The 22,036-nt window shown below is 39.5% G+C and overlaps 1 protein-coding gene across 3 annotated transcripts in view; it reads left to right on the forward strand.

Moving 5' to 3' along the window:
* Positions 1-22,036, forward strand: part of ATP13A4 (ATPase 13A4) — a 126,335-nt gene that overhangs the window by 92,070 nt on the left and 12,229 nt on the right. For all 3 annotated transcript variants that reach the window (XM_002684859.7, XM_059888178.1, XM_010801264.4), the window contains 8 exons: positions 4,302-4,426; positions 5,890-6,053; positions 6,885-7,007; positions 8,447-8,526; positions 10,438-10,480; positions 10,876-10,985; positions 12,830-12,926; positions 14,234-14,306. In XM_002684859.7, coding sequence (XP_002684905.3) covers positions 4,302-4,426; positions 5,890-6,053; positions 6,885-7,007; positions 8,447-8,526; positions 10,438-10,480; positions 10,876-10,985; positions 12,830-12,926; positions 14,234-14,306 — 815 coding nt within the window. The remainder of the gene's footprint in view (positions 1-4,301; positions 4,427-5,889; positions 6,054-6,884; positions 7,008-8,446; positions 8,527-10,437; positions 10,481-10,875; positions 10,986-12,829; positions 12,927-14,233; positions 14,307-22,036) is intronic.

Genomic DNA, 22,036 nt, shown 5'->3' on the forward strand with positions numbered 1-22,036 from the left:
AAATATCCATAACCTCAGATATACAGATGACACCACCCTTAAGGCAGAAGGCAAAGAAGAACTAAAGAGCCTCTTGATAAAAGTGAAAAAGTGAAAAAGTTGGGTTAAAACTCAACATTCATAAACCTAGGATCATGGCATCTGGTCCCATCACTTCATGGCAAATAGATGGGGAAACAATGGAAACAGTGAGAGACTTTATTTTGGGGGGCTCCAAAATCACTGCAGGTGGTGACTACAGCCATGAAATTAAAAGATGCTTGCTCCTTGGAGGAAAAGTTATGACCAATCTAAACAGCATATTAAAAAGCAGAGACATTACTTTGCCAACAAAGGTCTGTCTAGTCAAAGTTATGGGTTTTCCAGTAGTCATGTGTGGATATGAGAGTTGGACTATAAAGAAAGCTGAGTGCTGAAGAATTGATGCTTTTGAACTGTGGTGTTGGAGAAGACTCTTGAGAGTCCCTTGGACTGCAAGGATATCCAAGCAGTCCATCCTAAAGGAAATCAGTCCTGAATATTCATTGGAAGGACTGATGCTGAAGCTGAAACTCCAATACTCTGGCCACCTGATGTGAAGAATTGACTTATTTGAAAAGACTCTGATGCTGGGAAAGATTGAAGGTAGGAGGAGAAGGGGGTGACAGAAGATGAAGTGGTTGGATGGCATCACCAACTCAATGGACGTGAGTTTGAATAAGCTCCGGGAGTTGGTGATGGACAGGGAAGCCTGGTGTGCTGCAGTCCATGGGGTTGCAAAGAGTCAGACACGACTGAACAACTGAACTGAGAGGCAGTATCACCTCTGCTAAGAATTACTGATCAGTTTCAACCCCACCTTTGTCAATGGTGGGTGAGGCCCGGAGGGGGAAGTGACTCATCCAAAGTCATTGAGTGTTGACTCCCTGGACTTATTGGCCCAAGGATAGTAGGCCAGCTTACTGTGACCCTTAAAACTTTGGCTATTACAGTTCTGGATCTTTGCTGTAATTTAACCAACCCAGGTCACTCAAGTCAGAGAGCTAGAAGTGAACTTTGAGACTGAATCTCACAGTTTAAAGAAGAGGATGCTTGGGTCGGGGATGTGGCAGAGTTGGGAATGGAATTTTGTTTCCTGAGAGTCTTTTGACACATATATATCAAGATTCTGGCTGAGGCACTGCTGCTTCTGATTTCTGTGATGAAATATTTGCGTATCAAGTTTCAGACTCATGACTTTGGAGCTTGTGAATATAACAAAGCGTTCACAGTAGGGACACATGGTTGGGAGGGGCAGTTGGTGAGAGCAGCAGCAGACAGGAGAGTCCATAGCCCACAGCGTTGAAATTCCAACTCTCCAAAATCTGGTAAGGTCTATATCCAAGTTCACTGGTAGAATCTGACCCTTGGTTGTCATTTGGCCCATCTTGTGTTAAAGCTGCATCACCACCGTGTCTACTTCTAGCTAAGTCAGTTTACCTAATTAGACATTTGCCCTAATCCATGATTAACGCAGAACATTCTTTCTGGTGTGTGTGTTTACTCAGAGTGCTTCCAGCACTGATATCATAATTTCTGTGATGGTTCTTGGCTCTCTTTATGCCTATTTCATCTTTTAAAAATCACATGGGTTTTAAGAACATGAAGTGTAATCACAGGAGTGGCAATGCTCCTTCGTATTACACTCCCCATTCTTCATTATTTTTAGGTGCTTCAGGAGGAGGTATAACGTTTGTGCAGCAAACAGGAAAAGATAGCATGCTATTCCAAGTTACAGAGTGTGAGCCCCTTCAAGGGCTATGTCTTCTCCTTATTTCATTTTCTAGATCAGATTGAATGAAAAGAAGAATTGTGTCACACTTGAGCTAGGAGAGACTTTGCAGATTCGTTATTTTCACCACCTGCTTTTGAAAAAGTAGAGATAAATTGCCAGGCAAAGAAAGTGATTTGCCTATGGTTACACAACAGGATAGCCTCAGAGCTTGGATTGGAATGCTGGTCTCCTGATTATTGTGCACTGAACCCACATGCCAGAGGAACCAGAAAAATGACTGCCAAAGTGGGTTGCAGACTTTGTCAGATCTTGACACTACAGCCATTTTCTTGATGCCTGGTGCCTTGTGGTTGGACCGAGTCAGTGATCTCTGAAAATATCTAAAACCTGATGCCTGTGTATGAAAACTACTAACAAGATTAGAGGACCTCAGTTAGGCATCAACTATATTATCCTTCAAAAAGTAGCTCAAATATCATCTCCTCTAGGAAGGCTTCTCCAGTCATTCCACCCAGAAATGATTACACCATCCTCTGTGACACCAGAGAACTCTTACTTGTACACGATCACAATACTTTCCCCAGCTTTCCATATAATCAAAGTGATCAGGATTAATCTTGTCCTTCCAATTTGAATGTCAAGTTTCTGGAGTTAGGAACTACTATAATCCCTGTATATTCTCTTCCTCTTTTCTGAGCCCCGTTCCTTGCATTTATTTTGTTGTTATTGTTATTTAGTCACTAAGTCATGTCTGACTCTTTTGTAACCCCATAGACTGTAGCCCACCAGGCTGTTTCATCTATGGGATTTTCCAGGCAAGAATACTGGAGTGGGATGCCATTTCCTTCTCCAGGGAATCTTCCTGACCCAGAAATCAAACCCATGTCTCCTGCATTGGCAGGCAGACTCTACCACTGAGCCACCAGAAATGTTCTTACATTTATTTGGGTGTCCACTAACTGGTTATTGATCTGACAGATTTGCTGGCTTCAGTTCCCATGAGAACCCTCTGGCAGTAGAATTTCTGAAAGAGGAAATGAATTTTCCAGGGGTGCCTGGGAAAAAGTTATACTAGGCAGTAGGGCATTTTCACTGGCAAATATTTGCTGAGCACATCCTCTGTGCTAGGCACCACATGGGTGTTGTTGAACTTGTCATTGAACCAAGCAAGTTTACCGTTAAGGATCAGAGACAGAGAGATAGATCAAGTAGCAAAGAATGACAAATAAAATACAAGCTGAACTGAGGTAGAAGTAATAGGTTGAGGTTGAAATTATTTCTATTACGGAAAGTCTTCATGGGAGGTGCATGTGAGTTTGATTTCAAAATATAGGAAGGGTTTCCATGACAGATCACAGGGAACTTATAACCTTTTCTATGAAGTAAGAAGAAATGTCTTCTGGCAGTCTAGAGCAAATGTTTAAAGATGGTTGTGTACAGAACATACCCATGGTCCAACTTGGCTGGAATGTGGGGTGGATGAAGAATTTAGTGATAGGTGAAGCTGGAAGGATCTTTTGGACTCAGATTATGGAGAGATTTAAATGCTAGGTTCAGAAGGATAGGGAGTGCTATCTCTCTGAGCCAGCTTTGAGGTGAGTAGTTCAAGTTATATCTACTTCCTGCCACTCCTGTAGAGATGTTAGCAGTGGCCTGGGGAGTGTCTCTAGTTCTGGTTTGGGCTGCTGGTTGGAGTGAGGCCCAGCACTGAGACACACACAGCAAGAAGGCAGTTTAGTTCTTCTGCGTTCATCTGTACTTGGGCAGACTTGAGAGGTGCTGGTGCCTTGCTCTTGTGTCTGCTAGACATATTTGGGTCTCAGATAAATGAATCATGGAAGAATCACTGAAACCCCAACCCCAGATGTACTCCCCTGCACTTAGTCCTGCGGAATGTCTTGGAAATGTTCTTGTGATGGGCAGGAGCCTGAGAGAATTCATTTGTTTGCACAAACAGCCACACTTTATGTAGAAGAGCAACGCTACCCACTGAGAGAGAGACACACACACACACAGAGAAAGGGAGAGACAGAGAGAAGCTTGGTTTCAAAGGAAGGGCTCTTTTTAAGACTATGGCCTCATGTCTCTTGGGACCAAAACAGTATTGATGATAGCTTTGATTTCTAGAGAAACTAGTGTTTTATTTTATTTTTCTGTGCTGCACTTACTTTTCATGATGTTTTGTACCAGGGCTAGAACTTCTCTCTGGTGGTTGCTAACAGGTGAGGTGACAAAAATCACCCCATCAGATGGAAGACAATTTTGTGGTTATTTTATTCATTCTCTACCAAGATTAAAGTGAATCATGTACTGAATAAGCACCCTCTCTTCCTCTCAATTCCATCAGAGCAAACGTCTCCATATCCTTGTGCCTTCTCTTGTCTTTTTTCTGGAAGGTTCCTGCACATATTCAGGGCCTCAGCAATGGTGCGTGAATGAGTGAGTAGAGACCACTCTGAGAGGATGATATCTGTCATTGTTTTTGTTTTGCTTCCTGTAAGAAAGACTATAATGGGTGAATTCTGTTCAATCATTCATACACTTCCAGGGACCAGGTAGAATCAGACCTGATATTTCTGGGACTGCTTATCTTGGAGAATCGACTGAAGGAAGAGACAAAATCTGTCCTTGAAGAGCTTATCTCAGCCCGGATAAGGACTGTGATGATCACAGGTATAGAACAAAATACGTGGGTGAAAACAGGAAGAAATTGATGCAGAAATAGACACAGAAATAGTTCTCTCAAAAAGTAGCAAATCTTTTTGACTCCCTAATATGGGCCAGGCACCATTCTAGATGCTGGAGATGGGCAACAAGAAAGGCAAAGTTACTGTTCTCACTGAGTTTTCACTCACATGAGTTAAGACAGAAAATCAGTCAATCAATCAAATCAAATAAACAGCTCACAATAAGTGTTACAAGCTACGTAAAACAAAACAGGCTGATGTGGTTAAGTGTGTCTGACCGGCTACTTTAGATGAGGTGTTCCTTCTGAGAGGGGACTTTCGAAATAACACTTGAATAAGAATCCTTAAGCCACGCAGAGATGTTGATTTCATTGTTAAATATTCAGAGAAGAAGAATGCTCAGTCAGCGTGGTCTGTACACTACGCTGAAGGCCCATCAAATGAGATCTATGATTCTGGAAATTATGAAATGTCCCTCTAGTCTCACTCTCAAACCCCAAATCACAAACAAGGGAATGATGAGACAGGATCACGCAAGAGAAATGTGTAAAATTTCCTAATGAATGCTTCTGAGTGGAGGGTCAATGAGTTCCTTAAGTATTTACATTTTTTGAGTGTGTGTTGCCTTCCCTTTCTCTGCTCTCAAAGTCAGATGCATTTAGCTCTATGAATTGTGGCATCAAATACAGTCTTTCCCCACCAAAGAATTCTCTCTCCACCCTACTGCCCTTGAACTCAGTTCTATGTTGGGGACTCAAGTGTACCTTCACTTCCCCTATGGTACTTCTCTATCCCCCTCCGCTACCCACCCCTCCAAACCTAGAGATTTTTGGGTCACTTTTACCCTCTCCTTTCTGAGCCCCTCAGTCCAACTTCTAGGTGTTGCTGAGTTAATTTACTACTTACTAGAATTCCCCTTATATTATGGCTCTTCTGTTTCAAAATTTTTATTTAACAATTATTGCATGCATTCTCAGAATCTATTTTTAACCAGTTAGACTTATGTAGAAGTAAGAACTTATGGCTCACAACCTTCCCTCTTCACCTCTTCCCTCATATCAAAATTTCTGTCCTGCTTCTTCCCTTGCTTGGTTGTAATTTTTCTGGAGAATTGTCTTTGGATGAGGTGAAAGGGAGATATGCTTTCTGATCTATTATATACCCTGAAATATCTTTCTTGGCTTTGACAAGGAAATGGTGTCTTGCCTAGGTATAGGAAGTTTGGATTAGAGTCTTTCTTTAAAAGTTTTTATTGGAGTGTAGTTGACTTACAATGCTGTGTTAGTTTCAGGTGTACAGTAGTGATTCAGTTATATATTTTTATGTTTACACATCATTTTATATATAGTTTTACTCAGTTTATAAGTATTTATATATAGTTTTCCAGGCTCTGCATGAATTGGTTCTGTCTCTTCAATCCCATTTTGGGGTACTCTTCCTTTCTTCTAGGTGACAATCTTCAGACTGCAATAACAGTGGCCAGAAAGTCTGGAATGGTTTCTGAAAGCCAGAAAGTCATTCTCATTGAAGCAAATGAAACTACGGGGTCCTCATCAGCATCTATTTCTTGGAAACTACTAGAAGAGAAGAAACACATTGCATGCAGGAATCAGGTATACCTACAATCAGACCTTCTGCCGTATTATCTGACTCATCACACGGTGTTGGCCTCTGAGCGGCTTTGACTGGCAGAGGTGTACGTGTGACCTGGGGTCAGCATACTTCTTCAGATGTCTAACATGTATGCAGTTCAAAGCACTCAACTATATCACTTTACCATACCATTCATACTGAGTTTTAAAGTATGGTGGTTTCCTGGATGCTGGAAATAATACATCCCATTAAACTTAAAAAAGTCTTTAGAAAGAATATAGTAAGTGAGACTGCAAATCTATTTCCCTTTTTCCCCTTGCTTCCCAGCTATCCCATTGAGTTCAAAGTGGATTTAGTCCCTAGGAGAGACACTGCTGTGTGCACTGGAAAAATCAGACCATGTCTTCAAGATGGGGGAAAAAAGTTTATTCATTTATCCCCAATCTTGCCAGTATTCTATCTCTATTGTGTCCTTGTGAAACAATATTAATTCTGCTAGCAAAAAAAAAAAAAGAAAGAAAAGGAAAGTTTTCACTTCAGGAAGAGATTTATTAAGCTGCAATGCTTTCATATTTTTACACTTAAAATGTGTGAAATGTGCTTTTCTCTGGGACTCACCGAGATCAAATCAGGATGCGGACAGGACATGAGTGTTAGTTATCCTCCTGTTCACTAGAGGCCGTTGATGTGCAAAGATTGATCCAGCAAAGAGAAAGTGCTTCTCTGAGGAAACAAGGCTGGAGTGTGACTTTTAAAGAGAGACCCCAGACTGTCATAGTTGCCTTTGCTTAGATATGCTTGTGATCCTAACCACCTTATCAAGTCTAAAATAACTGTGTCTTGCTTTGCAGGACAGTTACATTAATATCAGGGAAGAAATCTCTGATAATAGCAAAGAAGGAAGTTACCATTTTGCTCTAAATGGAAAATCCTTCCAGGTTATAAGTCAACATTTCAGTAGCCTACTGCCAAAGGTAAGTTCTAAGATGGTACCTATCCCCTGGTAAAGATGCTAACAATGTCAAAGAGGATGATAGTAAGTGATTTCAAACCTTTAACTAGGTTAGCTATACCTACAGAATGTATCATAAGGAAAGCAGATAGTTTTGCAGAGGTCACTGTTTAATTTCATGCTAGATTTAAAATAAGTAAACTTGATTAACCAATTATCCATCAACTGTAGGATTAAAGCATTGGTGATTTCTCAAGTGATAAGATTGCTTTGAGGTAGCTGTCACTATACTGCCATGACTGAGGGGGTCTCACAGTATAGTGGAATCCAGCTTATACAGGAAGGTAGGCCAAGGATGGGGCTTCCCAGGTGGTACTAGTGGTAGAGAACCCTCCTGCCAACGCAGGAGACTTAAGAGAGGTGAGTTCGATCCCTAGATCAGGAGGATCTCCTGGAGAAGGAAATAGCAACCCACTCCAGTATTGTTGCCTGGCGAATCCCATGGACAGAGGAGCCTGATGGGCTATAGTCCATGGGGTTGCACAGAGTCGGACACAACTGAAGCAACACAGCAAGAGCAGACCAAGAATAGAGGAATTCCACTAGGCTTTTGATAGAGATTCTCTACACAAAAGAGTGTCAAACTTAAACCCATAGTGGGGGCTGGTAAGTTATATATATAAAACATCTGAACAAACTAGAGGAGGATTATGTTCATAGTAAAGCAAAATGATTTATTTGCATTCAATTGCTCATTATCTTGGGTACTGTTTAAGAAAAAAAAGAATGAAGACTTAAACTGAGTGAACTCTAAGCTGAGTTTACTCAAGAGGAGCAGGGAGCATACAGCTCTAACAGAAGAGTTTAGACTCTGTTGGATGGCGCTCAGGTTGATGGAACTGGTAGAGGTTTTTATACTACAATCAATGAATGTTTCATAGCCCAAATCAGGTTGGAGATATCAGCTGAGTCTCACAATTGGTCAAGCCCAGATAGTATGGCTAAGTCAAAGGCTACAGATAATCACTCTGTCATCACTAGGTTGTTTTTCTGCTAGATTCAAATGAGCTTTCCAAAAAGCAGTTGCCTCCTTTCCTTCTTTTGGTATCCTGACATCATTTTATCTTGCAGTTTCTCACACTCTACTGGTTTAAGGTTCTATTAAGCTCCAGATTTTTCAGGACCACAATCCCCATGGCAGCTGAGTTAAATTCTTGTAGGTCATTGTTTTCTTCAACTCTGTCTATTAAGTAGTCATCTTTACTGATTTTAGTCTTCCTGGTCACTAACCTGATGACCAAAGTCTCAATATCTGTCTTCAAATCCGAAGGAGAACTTCTTAGAAACACTGTTTTCTCACTCATGGATATCATTAACCAGTCAGTGTTCTGAATGCCATCAGTTATTTCAGGTATGACCAGCTGACATGATTAAAACGTTTCCCTTTTGCGTTTTTTACAGATACTGATGAATGGAACCATCTTTGCAAGAATGTCTCCAGGGCAGAAATCCAGTCTGGTGGAAGAATTTCAGAAACTAGAGTAGGTTATTTACCAATTCAGGTAGTGTAAAGTGCATACAGGCATAACAGGGGGAAAGTAAGAGGTACAGGAAGTCACTCAGTTGTTTAAGGCAGTGTTTGTTTGTTTGTTTTATAATTTCTTTCTTTTCTTTTAAAATTTAAATTTATTACTATTTTTAATTGAAGCCAATTTGCAGAATTGGCTTCCCTTGTGGCTCAGCTGGTAAAGAATCTGCTTGCAATGCGGGAGACCTGGGTTGGATCTCTGGGTTGGGAAGATCCCCTGGAGAAGGGAAAGGCTACCCAATCCAGTATTCTGGCCTGGAGAATTCCATGGGCTGAATAGTCCATAGGGTCGCAAAGAGTCGGACACAACTGAGTGACTTTCACTTTCACTGCCAAAAATCAACATGAATCAGCCGTAGGTATACATATGTCCCCTCCTCTTTTATTTTTATATCTTAAACATTTATATATTTGGCTGGGCCAGGTCTTAGTTGTAGCACACAGGATCTTAGGTCTTTGCTGCAGCCTATGGGTTCTAGTTCCCTGACCATGGATCTAACCCAGGTCCCCTGCACTGGGAGTGCAGAGTCTTAGCTCTGGACCACCAAGGAAGTCCAGGGCAGGGTTCTTAATGTGGCTACTCATGACAGTCACCTCAGGAGCTTTGAAAAATTAGTGATACCAGGACACCACCATCTAGAGATTCTGATTCAGTTACTCATGTGGGTGCTTGGACATTTTAAAAGTTCCTTTCATAAGTCAATTTTGCATCCAGAATTGAGAATCCCACTGAACTAGGACATAAGGGGCATAAGAAATAACTCTGAAAGGTCATTTGAATTTGACTTCTGAAGGTACAATGAAAATGTACACTTTATTTTTACAAATTATTTTTATCATTATGATATATGGGGGACTCCTATAACAAGAGAGAGACTCACATAACCCTGAAATATTAAAGCATTCTTATGCAAAGAATCTTGTCCATCCTAAATTAGAAAGATACTCTTAATACAAAGTGTCTCCATTAACAGAATCCCATCATTTGGGATCCTTTATTTCCTGTTAATGGAACTCCCTGGAGTCTCTGAGGCTTTCTCTACCTCTGGTACTGGAGCACACCCACACAACTCCCGCTCCTGTTCACTTCATTCAGTCACTGAAAGGGCAAACAGTCCTCTCTTCTGAACACGGCTGAAAACCTCTGCAGTAAACTCGTTGTCTTAGGTAGCAGTGTGGAAGAGAAGTACAGCAAATTGTGCAAACACTGTCAGATTGCTCCTGCCTTAAAAAGCAGACTATTTCCATCAACAATTCAAGATAGCAGTATCCGTTCAGCCTTGAAAATCTATCCTGAAATAGAGATATATTTTGTTTCTTCAACTTTTGATCCTGGCAGCCCATTTTTGAGTCACTCAAGTGACTGCTGACACAGTGGATTTCCTCTCCGGTGACTAAACATTACCAACAACTAATTTTTATTTATCATTTTAGAATGCCCCACCTCACTGAATACTCATAATGCTTTGTAGGGGAGATGAATGATAGTCAAAATGGAAAGTTATCAGGTCAAAGATCTAGATCTCCTGGTTTCAAATCCTGTGCCCTTCCCACCATGCCATGCTGTCATATAATGATGAACTTCCTGTTTTACAGCTGACAGAGTTGCCTCCTAGATAGTGAAGTGCAGGGTCTCCTTGAAGCACCTGGACTTAGGACGGCTATGTTGGTTTTCTTAATCCATTCAGGAACTGCTGAGTCAAACTCTACTTTTGGTCAAACCAGACTGTTAGGGAAACTCCCTTAATATAAATAATAAGTTTGAGTCTTAAGTAATAAAGTTTATTTTATCTTTTTAATTAGAACAATTAGTAGGTACGATTGCTTTGATCTCCTCTACAATTGACACTTTGTTCCCTTTTAGTTACTTTGTAGGTATGTGTGGTGATGGAGCCAATGACTGTGGGGTAAGTAGCTGCCAGTGGGGGGCCATCGTCTTGCCCTCAACTGTATTTGCTCCAAGACCAATAAGAGATAGCATCTCTGGGGTTATGTACCGTCTCCATTCCTCTTGATGGAGAAACTGATGGGGAGGATTTGGGAAGGTTTGGACCAGAGCCACACAATGACTCAATGACCAGTATGGACTGAATGGAGTAGAATTTGGCTCCAGAGCCTGAACTTCTTTGGCTAGGTGTCGGAGTGACATCCTTTCTTATGTGGTAAGCAGAGCAAAGTATAATCATCTTCTGGCCAGAGCTTGGGCCTACAAGCCACCTTGTGGCCAGATTAACTAGCCTTTCTTATGCAGCCTCAGGAGAGATGTATGTGAGTAGACAGTAAGCTGACTCTTTGCTTTCAGGCTTTGAAAATGGCTCATGTGGGCGTCTCTTTATCAGAGCAGGAGGCGTCTGTGGCTTCGCCTTTTACCTCCAAAACTCCAAACATTGAATGTGTACCTCATCTTATCAAGTAAGTAGGTACTTTCCTCCAGCATTGTTTTAACCTCTCTTGACTTTTAGGTGTAGATCCCTTTATTCTGCAAAAACCAGGGGAAATGTGTGTCCCTGGGTGGAAAGCGTGCTTTGTGGGAGAAAGCAAAGATTCTACTTTGGGGTGGATTTACCTCCTGGGAAAGCAGTGGCATTTCTAATGAAAACCACTGAATAGATTATTTTTAGAAGATTGGAATCTGGAACTTGCTGCTGCTTTGAAAATGGTAGTCATACTGTTAGTATTGTTTTGAATGTATCTCCTTAGATACTTTCTTAATGGAGGATTTACAGAAACCCTCTCCTCCCTATCTGTCTTCCTTTCCTCTTGTGTCTTTAAACTTCTTTGGAATATCCTTCCTATCCCCAGTTTCCAGAATATTTATTCCTCTTTGCTGCTTCTACTACAGTTTCCCTTGGTGCTTCGTTCTCCTCCCCCATCCCAGAATATGTACTTCTGTTGCATTTTGTTTGAATAATAGAGATGGTGAGCATTGTGGCTGCTTTTGGTTATTATAACTAGTATGTGTTTACAGTTTATGAAGTGCCAGCCTGGGATTGTAGGGATGGTCATTATTTCTTTTACAAACAAAGAACCTGAGACTCTGAGAACTTCATGTAGCCAAGCTCACTGCCATATAAGATTGAAGATTGTATTAGAATTAATTTTGCTTCAATATGTTTTATGTACAAATGTCATACTCTTTCCACCACATTAAAATAATGTTTTGATTAGCTCCTCCCCATTTAAAAAATGTATTCATGCACTCGACAAATATTTATAAAGCAGGGACTCGGTACCCAGAACTGTTGGAGGCACTGGGAATCCAGAAGCAAATAAATCAAACATTCCTTGATCTCACAAAGCTTTCTTCTGATGAAGAAGCCAGACAATAACACATACACAGATAAATCAGGAGTAGTGTGAAAAGTCATGAGATAGCTCAGGTGATGGAATCAATTTCTTCAGATGTGGTTGTGTCGGGGCGCCTTTCTCAGGAGGTGAGGGAGGAGGAGAAACCACCTTCTAGGTGGAGTTAACTACAGCAGCAAAGCCCTGATACAGGAAAAGGTTTGATTTGAGGATCAGGTTTTGGAATCCCAGGAAACTATTCCAACCAGAAGTAAATTTAAATTCTTCTTTTTTTCCCAAAATGAAAGAGATAAAAGTGATATTTGTTAAGTAATCTATTTTAAGCTTTAAATTTATACCATTTACTCAAAATCAATTAACAGTAACACAAATGAACATGCTCATTGATTCCAGTCTTTTTAAGTTGGATGCAAGCCTTATTTGAGTGTGCATATTATTTTAGTTCAGTTTTAGAAAAAGTTGGGACTGCCAAATGAAATTTGAATGAGATGTTTGCCAAACCCCTTTAGCACCTGGAGCATGAAAATAGCCCCCAAACCTGCAATCTTATTTAAATTTCTTAGTTCACGGATGAAGAAACTGACCAAGAGGAGGAAAATGAACTTCCAAGTCACATTAGTGAATAATTATGAACTCTGGGACTATTTCTCAAGTCTCCTGACTCGGAGCTGAAATAATGCTCACAGACAGGACAAAAGTAATTCCATATCTGGGCTTTAAAGCTCGACCAAAGGCTGGTGGACCTTGGACTGGAATTAGTCTTCATTGAAAATCTGGCATACTGACCACTGATTCCCATTGACTTAAGACTGTCCAGTCTGTTAGACAAACAATCAAATTATCAGGCTTTGATTTTTTCTTCTGAGCTCAGCTGAACAGCACAGGATAACTGACCTCATTTCCTCCTGTGATTTTCATTTCATTACTTTCTCATTTTTTTTCTCATGCAGGGAAGGCCGTGCAGCTCTCGTCACCTCATTTTGCATGTTTAAGTACATGGCTTTGTACAGCATGATTCAATATGTTGGTGTTCTGCTGCTCTACTGGGTATGACTTGGGACCTAGTCTCTTGGTTAGTGAGAGCTAAAAGTAGTCGTCACTTTCAATCTGCAATGCCTTTTAAAGAAAGAGTGCAAATAGGATATTTCAGGCTTCCTTGGTGACTCAGACGGTAAAGAATCCGCCTGCAATGTGAGAGATAGGGTTCGATTGGGAAGATCCCCTGGAGAAGGGAATGGCAACCCACTCCAGTATTCTTGCCTGGAGAATTCCATGGACAGAGGAGCCTGATGGACTATGGTCCATAGGGTCGCAAAGAGTCGGGCATGACTGAGCGACTAAGCACACACAACAACTAACTTACTAAATTCCTGAAAATTTAGCAATTGACTTTCATAAGTTAGTACAAAGCAGCATATCACTGATTCCTTGAATATAGGGATTTGAAAATAGGCATATCATATCCCCCAAAGTACATAGATCTTGTGATAGCTTTTATTATTTAACAAAATATCAAAGAAAAGACATACCTGTTTGTGAATTCAACCTATAGGCTTCTTCTATTGACTAACCCTGAGAAAGGGAATTCTACTTGTGCTGAAGGTATCCAGATTCACCTCTATGTCTTACCCTCTTGCTCCTGGGTTGAAGGTTTTACTTCTGTTATTTTCAGATTATATAAGTCCTTTTCCTTTCACTGATGAATGGGCTGAAAAAAGAAAGGCTGGTTACAGAAATCTGGCCATATTTTGGAATCCCAGTAACTCATTATCCTCAAAAGTAGAGTTAAAAGTAGAGATAATGGGTACTCATCGCCTTTTCACGAAGGGGTTGTGGGGCAAGGAAGCAAGTTCCTTGAAATCAATAATACCTGAATATTTTTTTCTTAAGAATATCAGCATGCTTTATCAGGACTTTCTACACCCGAGAACGCAAATCATGGGTTTAGTTATTCTTATTTTCCCTTGATGAAATTTAGGTAAGATCACCCCATTTCTCATTTACCATTTAGAAAGTCCTATTTTGTTGTGCCAGACCAAACTCCAATCTTTCTGATAACAAGTAGAACAGAGAGAAGAGATAAATCTGGTAGAGTGAGGTGTTCCCCTCAACCAGGAGTGACAGAGATGTTCAAAGGACCAGCCCAGAAAGCACACAGCGGTGTCCCTTCTGATAAGGGAGAAGTTCACGGGCTTGTCTTTGATACTCTTGCTGACATGACCATGCCCCTGACCATATCGCCTTGGTCTTCTAATTGAAAATCCTATGTTGCCACGAGAAAATGAGTGCAGTTTATATCACATTTCATCCAGAAGGTTCTAACTGTTTTGAGCCACTTTCATTTTTATTTTCAGGAGACAAACAACCTTTCAAATTACCAGTTTCTGTTCCAGGATCTGGCCATTACAACTATTATTGGTGTAACAAGTAAGACATCTTTTAAATTTTCTTCCCGGAGATGTTGCCCTGCACCTGTGTCCCTCTCTGCCTGCAGGGTTGGTCCACCATGAGAGGCAGTCGCTATAGCAGCAGTGACGCGTGCCTTGTTCTCAAAGGGATATAGTCTGCAGGGAGAGAAAGAGGAAACAATCTTCAGTTTTAAGCGTTGAAAGAAAGTATTATCCAACGAAAAGCTGGCTAGTTATTTTACTGTTTTCCACAAAATATAGAGCTTCTAAAAAGGGTCGCTAAACATTTAAAATGAAAAAAAGCACTTTGAAAATCAGGAACACTGTCTTCCATGTGCTTTTAAGTATAGTTATGGTCCAAATGTGCCCAATTTATAGAAGCTAAATGGCTTTCATGGTTTCCATTTCCAATCCTAGCCTCTCAGGATTTAGAACGGAGATTAAATGTAATCTTGCCATTACGCTACTCTCACCCACCACCTCCGACTATCCATAATATGTGAATTGTCTCCCCAGTTTCCCTGATGTGGGATTTTTTCCCCAACCTGACCACTAACCATCATCTTGACCATATTCTCTGCTTTTCTCTGTTACATATGAATGCCACCGGTTCCACTTGTACTTTTAATCCTACCTGCCCCTACCTCCTAAAGGATTTTGTTTCTGTAAAAAATCTTTTTTTCCACCATCAACTTTTCTTTGGTCTACTTGATCATTCCAGTCAGTGTATACATATATATTTTTGTATCTTCTTTCTTTAAGAAGCCCTTCCATGACCCAAAATCCACCATACACTGCTGTCCCCTTTATTGTCAAACTTCCCAAGTAGTTGAATAGACCAAATCTGTCCACTGCCATCTCTAATGCTACCGCCATTTTGTTTCAATCAGCCAGATTCTAACATTCAGTGGAATGGATTTGGATTCTGAACCTGTGCTGCTGCTTGGTGGGAGGCAGTAGTTTCCTGGCAAATATTTACCAACCAGCTCTTCAAAAATTGTATATATATTTGGGCTTCTCTTGTGGCTCAGCCAGTAAAGAATCTGCCTGCAATGAGGGAGACCTGGGTTGGATCCCTGGGTTGGGAAGATTCCCTGGAGAAGGGAAAGGCTATCCACTCTAGTATTCTGGCCTGGAGAATTCTATGGACTATATAGACCATGGGGTCGTAAAGACTTAGACTCAACTGAGTGACTTTCACTCCACTTCAGGTATACACACACACACACACACATGCATATGCATATAAGTTTGGGCTTCCCTGGAGGCTCAGGCAGTAAAGAATCTGCCTGCAATAAAGGAGATGGAGGTTTGATCCCTGGCTCAGGAAGATCCCCTGGAGAAGGGAATGGCTACCCACTCCAGTATTCTTGCTTAGAGAATTCTATGGACAGAGGAGCCTGATGGGCTACAGTTCATGGGGTTGCAAAGAATCAGATGCAACTGAGGGACTATCACTTTCATGCATATAAGTTTACTATGAGCTTTACTAAAAAGAAAAATAAGTAGTGAACAATTAACAAATAGTAATAAAATATACATTACTCTTTCTTGCAAATTCCATTTAACCAGTTGATTCTCACAGAATGCTTTAACTGAGTTTCATCAAAATCTTGTATCCTTAGTCACTATACAGTTGTGATTGATGACTGAAATAGTTCCAATGTGATGGTTGATGATGTTTAGTTGATGATAAACTCTTGATGGTTTATCAACCATCAATAGTTGGTTGATGTTTTTCTTTTCCTGAATGAGCGAAACAACAAAGCCTTATGGTGAAACTTTAATCACATCCCATCAGTCATGTGAGCAACTTGTTTGCTAATTTGACTAACAATTCTTGAAAACTGGAAGGATATTTCCTCAGTTAAAAAACAATTGTTCATGATGTAATGGCTACAGATGTGACACACTTTTAAGTTCAATCTCCATTGTTAACTTCAAGAACAATGATAATGCTGCTGCTGCTGCTGCTAAGTCTCTTCAGTCGTGTCCGACTCTGTGAGACCCCATAGACGGCAGCCCACCAGGCTCCCCCGTCCCTGGGATCCTCCAGGCAAGAACACTGGAGTGGGTTGCCATTTCCTTCTCCAATGCATGAAAGTGAAAAGTGAAAGTGAAGTCTCTCAGTCGTGTCCGACTCTTAGCAACCCCATGGACTGCAGCCCACCAGGCTCCTCCGTCCATGGAGTTTTCCAGGCAAGAGTACTGGAGTGGGGTGCCATTGTAGTAAAATCATTGCGACGTTGTCAGTTTTGAGTATTCATTATCTTTGTTTTTAAGATATTTATTTACTTGCTCTTTTATATAATTTTATTTTAATAATGGCTGTGTTTAATAACTGACTTTTGAACTTCGCCACAGTTGGCTCTTGTGGTCTTGTATGAGCGGCTCTAGCCACCACTGGCTGGGAGGGTCCACATTACTCATACATTCAAAAATACCAGAATATACACACTATTGTATGTGAAGTAGGTAAACAGCAGGGGCCTACTGTATAGCACAGGGAACTGTACTCAATATCTTATAATAACGTATAATGGAAAAGAATTTTAAATGTATATGTGTATGTGTGTGTGTATAACTGAACCACTTTGCTGTACTAGCTAATACAACGCTGTTAAATCAACTATACTTCATTTAAAAAGATGTACCAGTCTTAGATTGCCTCTTCCACATGGCTCCTGGACTTGCTTTTACACTATTTCCTCTAATACCTTCTCATCATCATATTAACAGCTATCACACCAACTCATCAGTAAAAATTTTTGTTCAAAAGCTCTGCTTTCAGAGAACATACTCAAGGAGAGCAACCATTGTGTACTATCCACACCTCTGCTGCCACTTCCCCAACACTGCTCTTGTCAAGTCCACCAAGGACTTCCTTGCTGTCAACAATACTGATCACTTCTCTTTCCTCATTGTACTTGAATCTCTCAACAGCACTCTCCTTCTTTAAAAGGTTTCTTCTCTTGGTTTTTGTGATGCCACTTACTCCTGAATTATCTGTCGCTTTAAAGAATACAGCTTCCCTATTTCTTTCGCTGGCCTCTGCTTCTTAAAGTATGTGTGTGTGTGTTTATGTGCGCTTAGTCGTGTCCAACTCTTTGCGACCCCATGGACTGTAGCCTGCCGGGCTCCTCTGTCCATGGAATTTCCCAGGCAAGAATACTGGAGGAGGTCGCTATTTCCTATTCCAGGGGATCTTCCTGACCCAGGGATCAAACTTGCATCTCCTGCATACCCTGCATAGGCAGGCAGATTCTTTACCACTGTGCCACCTACCTGTGCTCTGACTTTCAGAGTGTTCCAAGGCTTGCGTGTTCTTAGGTTCTCTTGTCTTTTCAATCTACACCATCCCCAAAGTGATTTCAGCCAACTCTATGAATTTAATGTCACCCATATGATGATGAATCCCAAATTTGTGTCTCTAGCCTTGATGTCTATCCCAAGCTCTGGAAATGCAGCTGCTAAGCATCTAATCTTAGCTATTTAACAGTATGGAGACTTCAGAGGCCCAAACAGAACATTTTATTTCATCAGACCTGAGAGTCAACAAATTATTAAATATTTACTGAGTATCTGGTTTGTACTACTTACAGTAGTAGGCAATTAAAATACTTCAGTGGAAAAAAAATAAAAATTCTTTTCCTCGTGAAATCTACATTCTATTAAAATAATACCACAATCTAGCAAGTTGTTCAAATTGAAGACCCAGAGTCATCCTTAATTTTCCTTTTTTCTTCACCTTTACATATAATATATCTGCAATTCCTGTTGCCTCTGCCTCCAAAAAATATCCTGCCTCCTTGCTTGCCATCCCCAGTGTAGCTATGGTCACAAAGCCATGTCACCTCACTTAAGGATTTCTGTGATAACCCTCACAATTGATCTTGCTTCCACTCTCGCTGCTTTCTCTTCACCCCAATTTACCTTTTACACAATAGTAAAAGTGTTACTTTTTTTACATGTAAATTTTGTTGTCATCCTTTCTATTTCCACCAAGTCTGAAATCTTACATGAGCCGGCTCCTGCCTACTTCTCTAAATTCATCTCTAACCATATTGCAACTCAGGTCCTTGTTCTAGACACCCTGGTTTTTCTGTCTTGTGAACTTTGCCAACTGTGGTCACCTCAGCATCTTTTTTTTTTTTTGCTATTTTCTTTGCCTAAAATACTCTCCCAGTAGAACTGCCTATGGCTCTGGCTTTTTCTTTAGAGTCAGATCTTAGCTTAAATGTCACCACCTCAGAAAGGTCATTTAAACAGTGACCAAGCCAGTTATTCTCCATCACTCATTCTGCTTTGTTTTCATGCTACTTTCTGCAGTTTGAAATTATGGCATTAATCTCTGTTTTTATCTTTTTTTGCCTGCTTTCCTTCTCTCAGTGTGTACACTGCATGAGAACAGCACCTGATCTACCCTGATCACTGCTGTATTCCCAGTACTTCTGACAGTGCCTGACACGTCAGAGGAGCTCATTAAATATTTGTTAAATCTACCATAAGAACATTCTTGGACAGTCCTTACTGTTAACAGAGTAATCCTTCACATCAAGTCAGCTCTGTCTCTCTGTAACTTTCACCCATCTCAGTTCTCAGGTCTGCCATTTGGGAAGACAGAGAATAATCTGATTTTTCTGCCAAAATAGTCCTTCAGATATTTGAAAACAGCTCTCATTTTCTTTTTGTGATTCTTCTCTTGCCCATAACAAACATTTCCAGATTTTTATCTATTTTTTGATAAATATACTTGACTCTTTAATGTTTTTATGATTGATTAATATAATTAACTAATATAATTCATTGTGAAAATAAAATGGAAAACATTACAAGATATAACAAAGACAAAATCCACCTATATTCTACTATTCAGAGCTAACCAATGGAGGCATTTTGACATATTTCCTTCATATATATGTCATATATATGTCTATACATATACATGTATTTGAATTATGTTTTCTATATTATTTTGCATCCTGATTCTTTTTGTTTACCTTTATGCCCACTTTTTAATGTCATTAAATATTTTCAACCTTTTTGATTGTATTAAATTATACATAGTATAAAATTTGCCATTTTCATCGTTTTAAGTATACAATTCAGGTACATTAATTACCTTCACAACAGTGTTCAACCATCACCACTATCTATTTCTCATTTTGCATCATCCTGAACAGAAGCTCTTTACCTAATAAGAAATAATTCATATTGCCCTTCTATCCAGTCTCTCATAACCTCTGCTCTACTCATTGTCTCTATAAATTTGCCAATTCAAAACGTTTCAAATAAGTTGAACCATTCAATATGTGTCCCTTTGTTTCTGGCTTATCTCAACATAATACTTTCATATCACCTATGTTGTAGCATGCATTAGAACTTCATTCTTTTTATGGCTGAATAGTATTCCATTATATATATGTATATATCACATCTTGTTTATCCATTTATGTTGATGTGTTGAAACACAATTGATTTTTTTTTATTGTGTTGATCCTGCAGCATAGCTGAATTCATTTTTTAACTTTAGTAGTTTTCATGTGGATTCTTTGGGATTTCCAAAATATAGGATCATATCACCTGTGAGTAGAGATTGTTTTACTTCTTTCATTCAATATGAGTGGCTTTTATCTATTTTTCTTCTCTAATTGCTTTAGATAGAATTTCCAATGCAATGTTGAATAGCAATGGTGAACGTGGGCATCTTTGTTTCCTTCCTGATCTTAAGGGGAAAGTTCTCAATCTTTCACCCTTGAGTGTGATGCTAACTGTAGATCTTTTATTATATAATATATAATTATGGGAATTACATGTAATAAGCTAAATGTATGACAATCTAGTTGAATAGGTACATTAACGTTAGTAACAGGCAAAAACTCCTGCTTTATAGCTCTGTCTCCTTTTATATGGTTATTACAAATTAAATCTTTATCCATTTTGTGCTCAGTAACATACATATATAATTATTTCTATGCATTTGTCTTTTATTTTTAATTTTTTTTGCATTTGTCTTTTAGATAATGTAGGAATAAAAAAATGAGGTTAAAAGACAAAACTGGAATAATATAGGATTTTATATTTGTCTAAGTAATTACCTTTACTGATGTCAAAAATGAGTATGTCAATAAAGAGAACTTATTAAAAAGGGTTCTTTAAAAAGAATGTCTTTTTGCTTCATTTTAAAATTTCTATTACTACCCTCCTTTTGCTCATATATTATTTGACTGACTTTGTTTAGTTTTTAAGCATATTAAAGACAGTTATTTTAGAGTCTTTTCCCAGTAAGTCCAATGTTTGGGATTTCTCAGAAATAATTTGTCAGTTTATCTTATTCCATTAAATATTCTAATGTTGTAACTCTGGAATCAGATTCTTTCCCTTCCCTAAGTCTTGATGTTTTTTGTTTTGCTGCTTTTTGATGGCTTTAGTAGTCCATTTATTTAGTAACTTTTCTAAACTATTTTTTCAAAGATTTGGATCAGTTGTCACACATGGTCAATAAAATCTCTATTGCTTTAGCTTTTGTTCAACTAATATTTTGATGGAAATATCCATGAGTTGAATCCCATGACATGAACAAAGAAATACCTCTCCCAGTATTGCAGACTGGTTCTGTACTGAGGCACTTCAACACATGACCAAGCTTGTGCTGAGTTGAGTGATTTTTCAGGCTTAAAACCTTCAGGTCTTTTCTGGTCTTTCCTGACCATTCATTTTGGCATGCACATGACTTTCTACATTCTCCAAAGGCACAAGTACTTTTGAATACTGTAATTTTCCAAATAAATGCTCCTTAACTTTTCTTTCTAAGCCACAAATGGTTATCTTATGTCTCAACTGCAATTTTTTGCTCCCTGTGACTGTGGGTAGCTTGTTAGCTTTACAATGTTTTCAAGGAGTGTATGGTGCTTTTCTGCCTTTACTAAGTTTTGTATTAGATGAAAGAGAGACGAACACCTTGCACAGTCCTCAGGTAGTCCCCAGACAGGTTAGAACTGACACACGTAATTACTTGTCTATAAAGTTTGCTTTTCCCTTCTGTAACCAGGGACCAAGATCCCCTGCTGGGAATGCAGACAACCTTGTTCAAGGTTGCCAGTAAACTAAGGAGGGAGTGGGGCAAGGGCAAGTAGAAAATGGCACAAAGCTTTCCTCCCATTTTTAAGCTATCTTTTTCTTGATTCAGCATCTGCTTGGTTGCTGGAGACTTTTGTCTGTTTTTCAGAGTTCTGACAAGGCTGGTCCTGACACCTTCCTTTTGTCTTTCAATGTTTCTGTGGAGGGATGAGATCTTGGAACCACCTAATCTGCCATTTTGCTAATGTCATGCCTTGTTTTGCTATTAGTAGTTGAAAGCACTACTTCTCAGTGATTACATGTTGTTTCATTGTAGAGATGTACCACAATTTATTGTAAACAATGCTGTGGTGAACATCTTCCTACATCTCTATGTTTTTAGCTTAGGATAAATTTCCAGAAGTGGAATAGTTATGTCGCAAGTTATGAACATTTTTCAGTCTCTTCATATTTATTGCCAAATTGCCCTGCAGAAGGTATTTTTGTGTCAATTTATGTTTCCACAAGCAGTATATGAGAGTGCTCATTTCATCACTTCCTCATCTATAATTTAATAGTTTGCCTATTCATTAGGGGGAAAAAAAGGTATCTTGTGGTTGTTCTATGTCTTCTCTTTTAAGAATTCCTCATATGACTTAAGTTTGCATGCATTCATTGTTTTATTCCTTG

Source organism: Bos taurus, chromosome 1 (assembly GCF_002263795.3).
Source record: "Bos taurus isolate L1 Dominette 01449 registration number 42190680 breed Hereford chromosome 1, ARS-UCD2.0, whole genome shotgun sequence".
Taxonomy (NCBI): Eukaryota; Metazoa; Chordata; class Mammalia; order Artiodactyla; family Bovidae; genus Bos; species Bos taurus.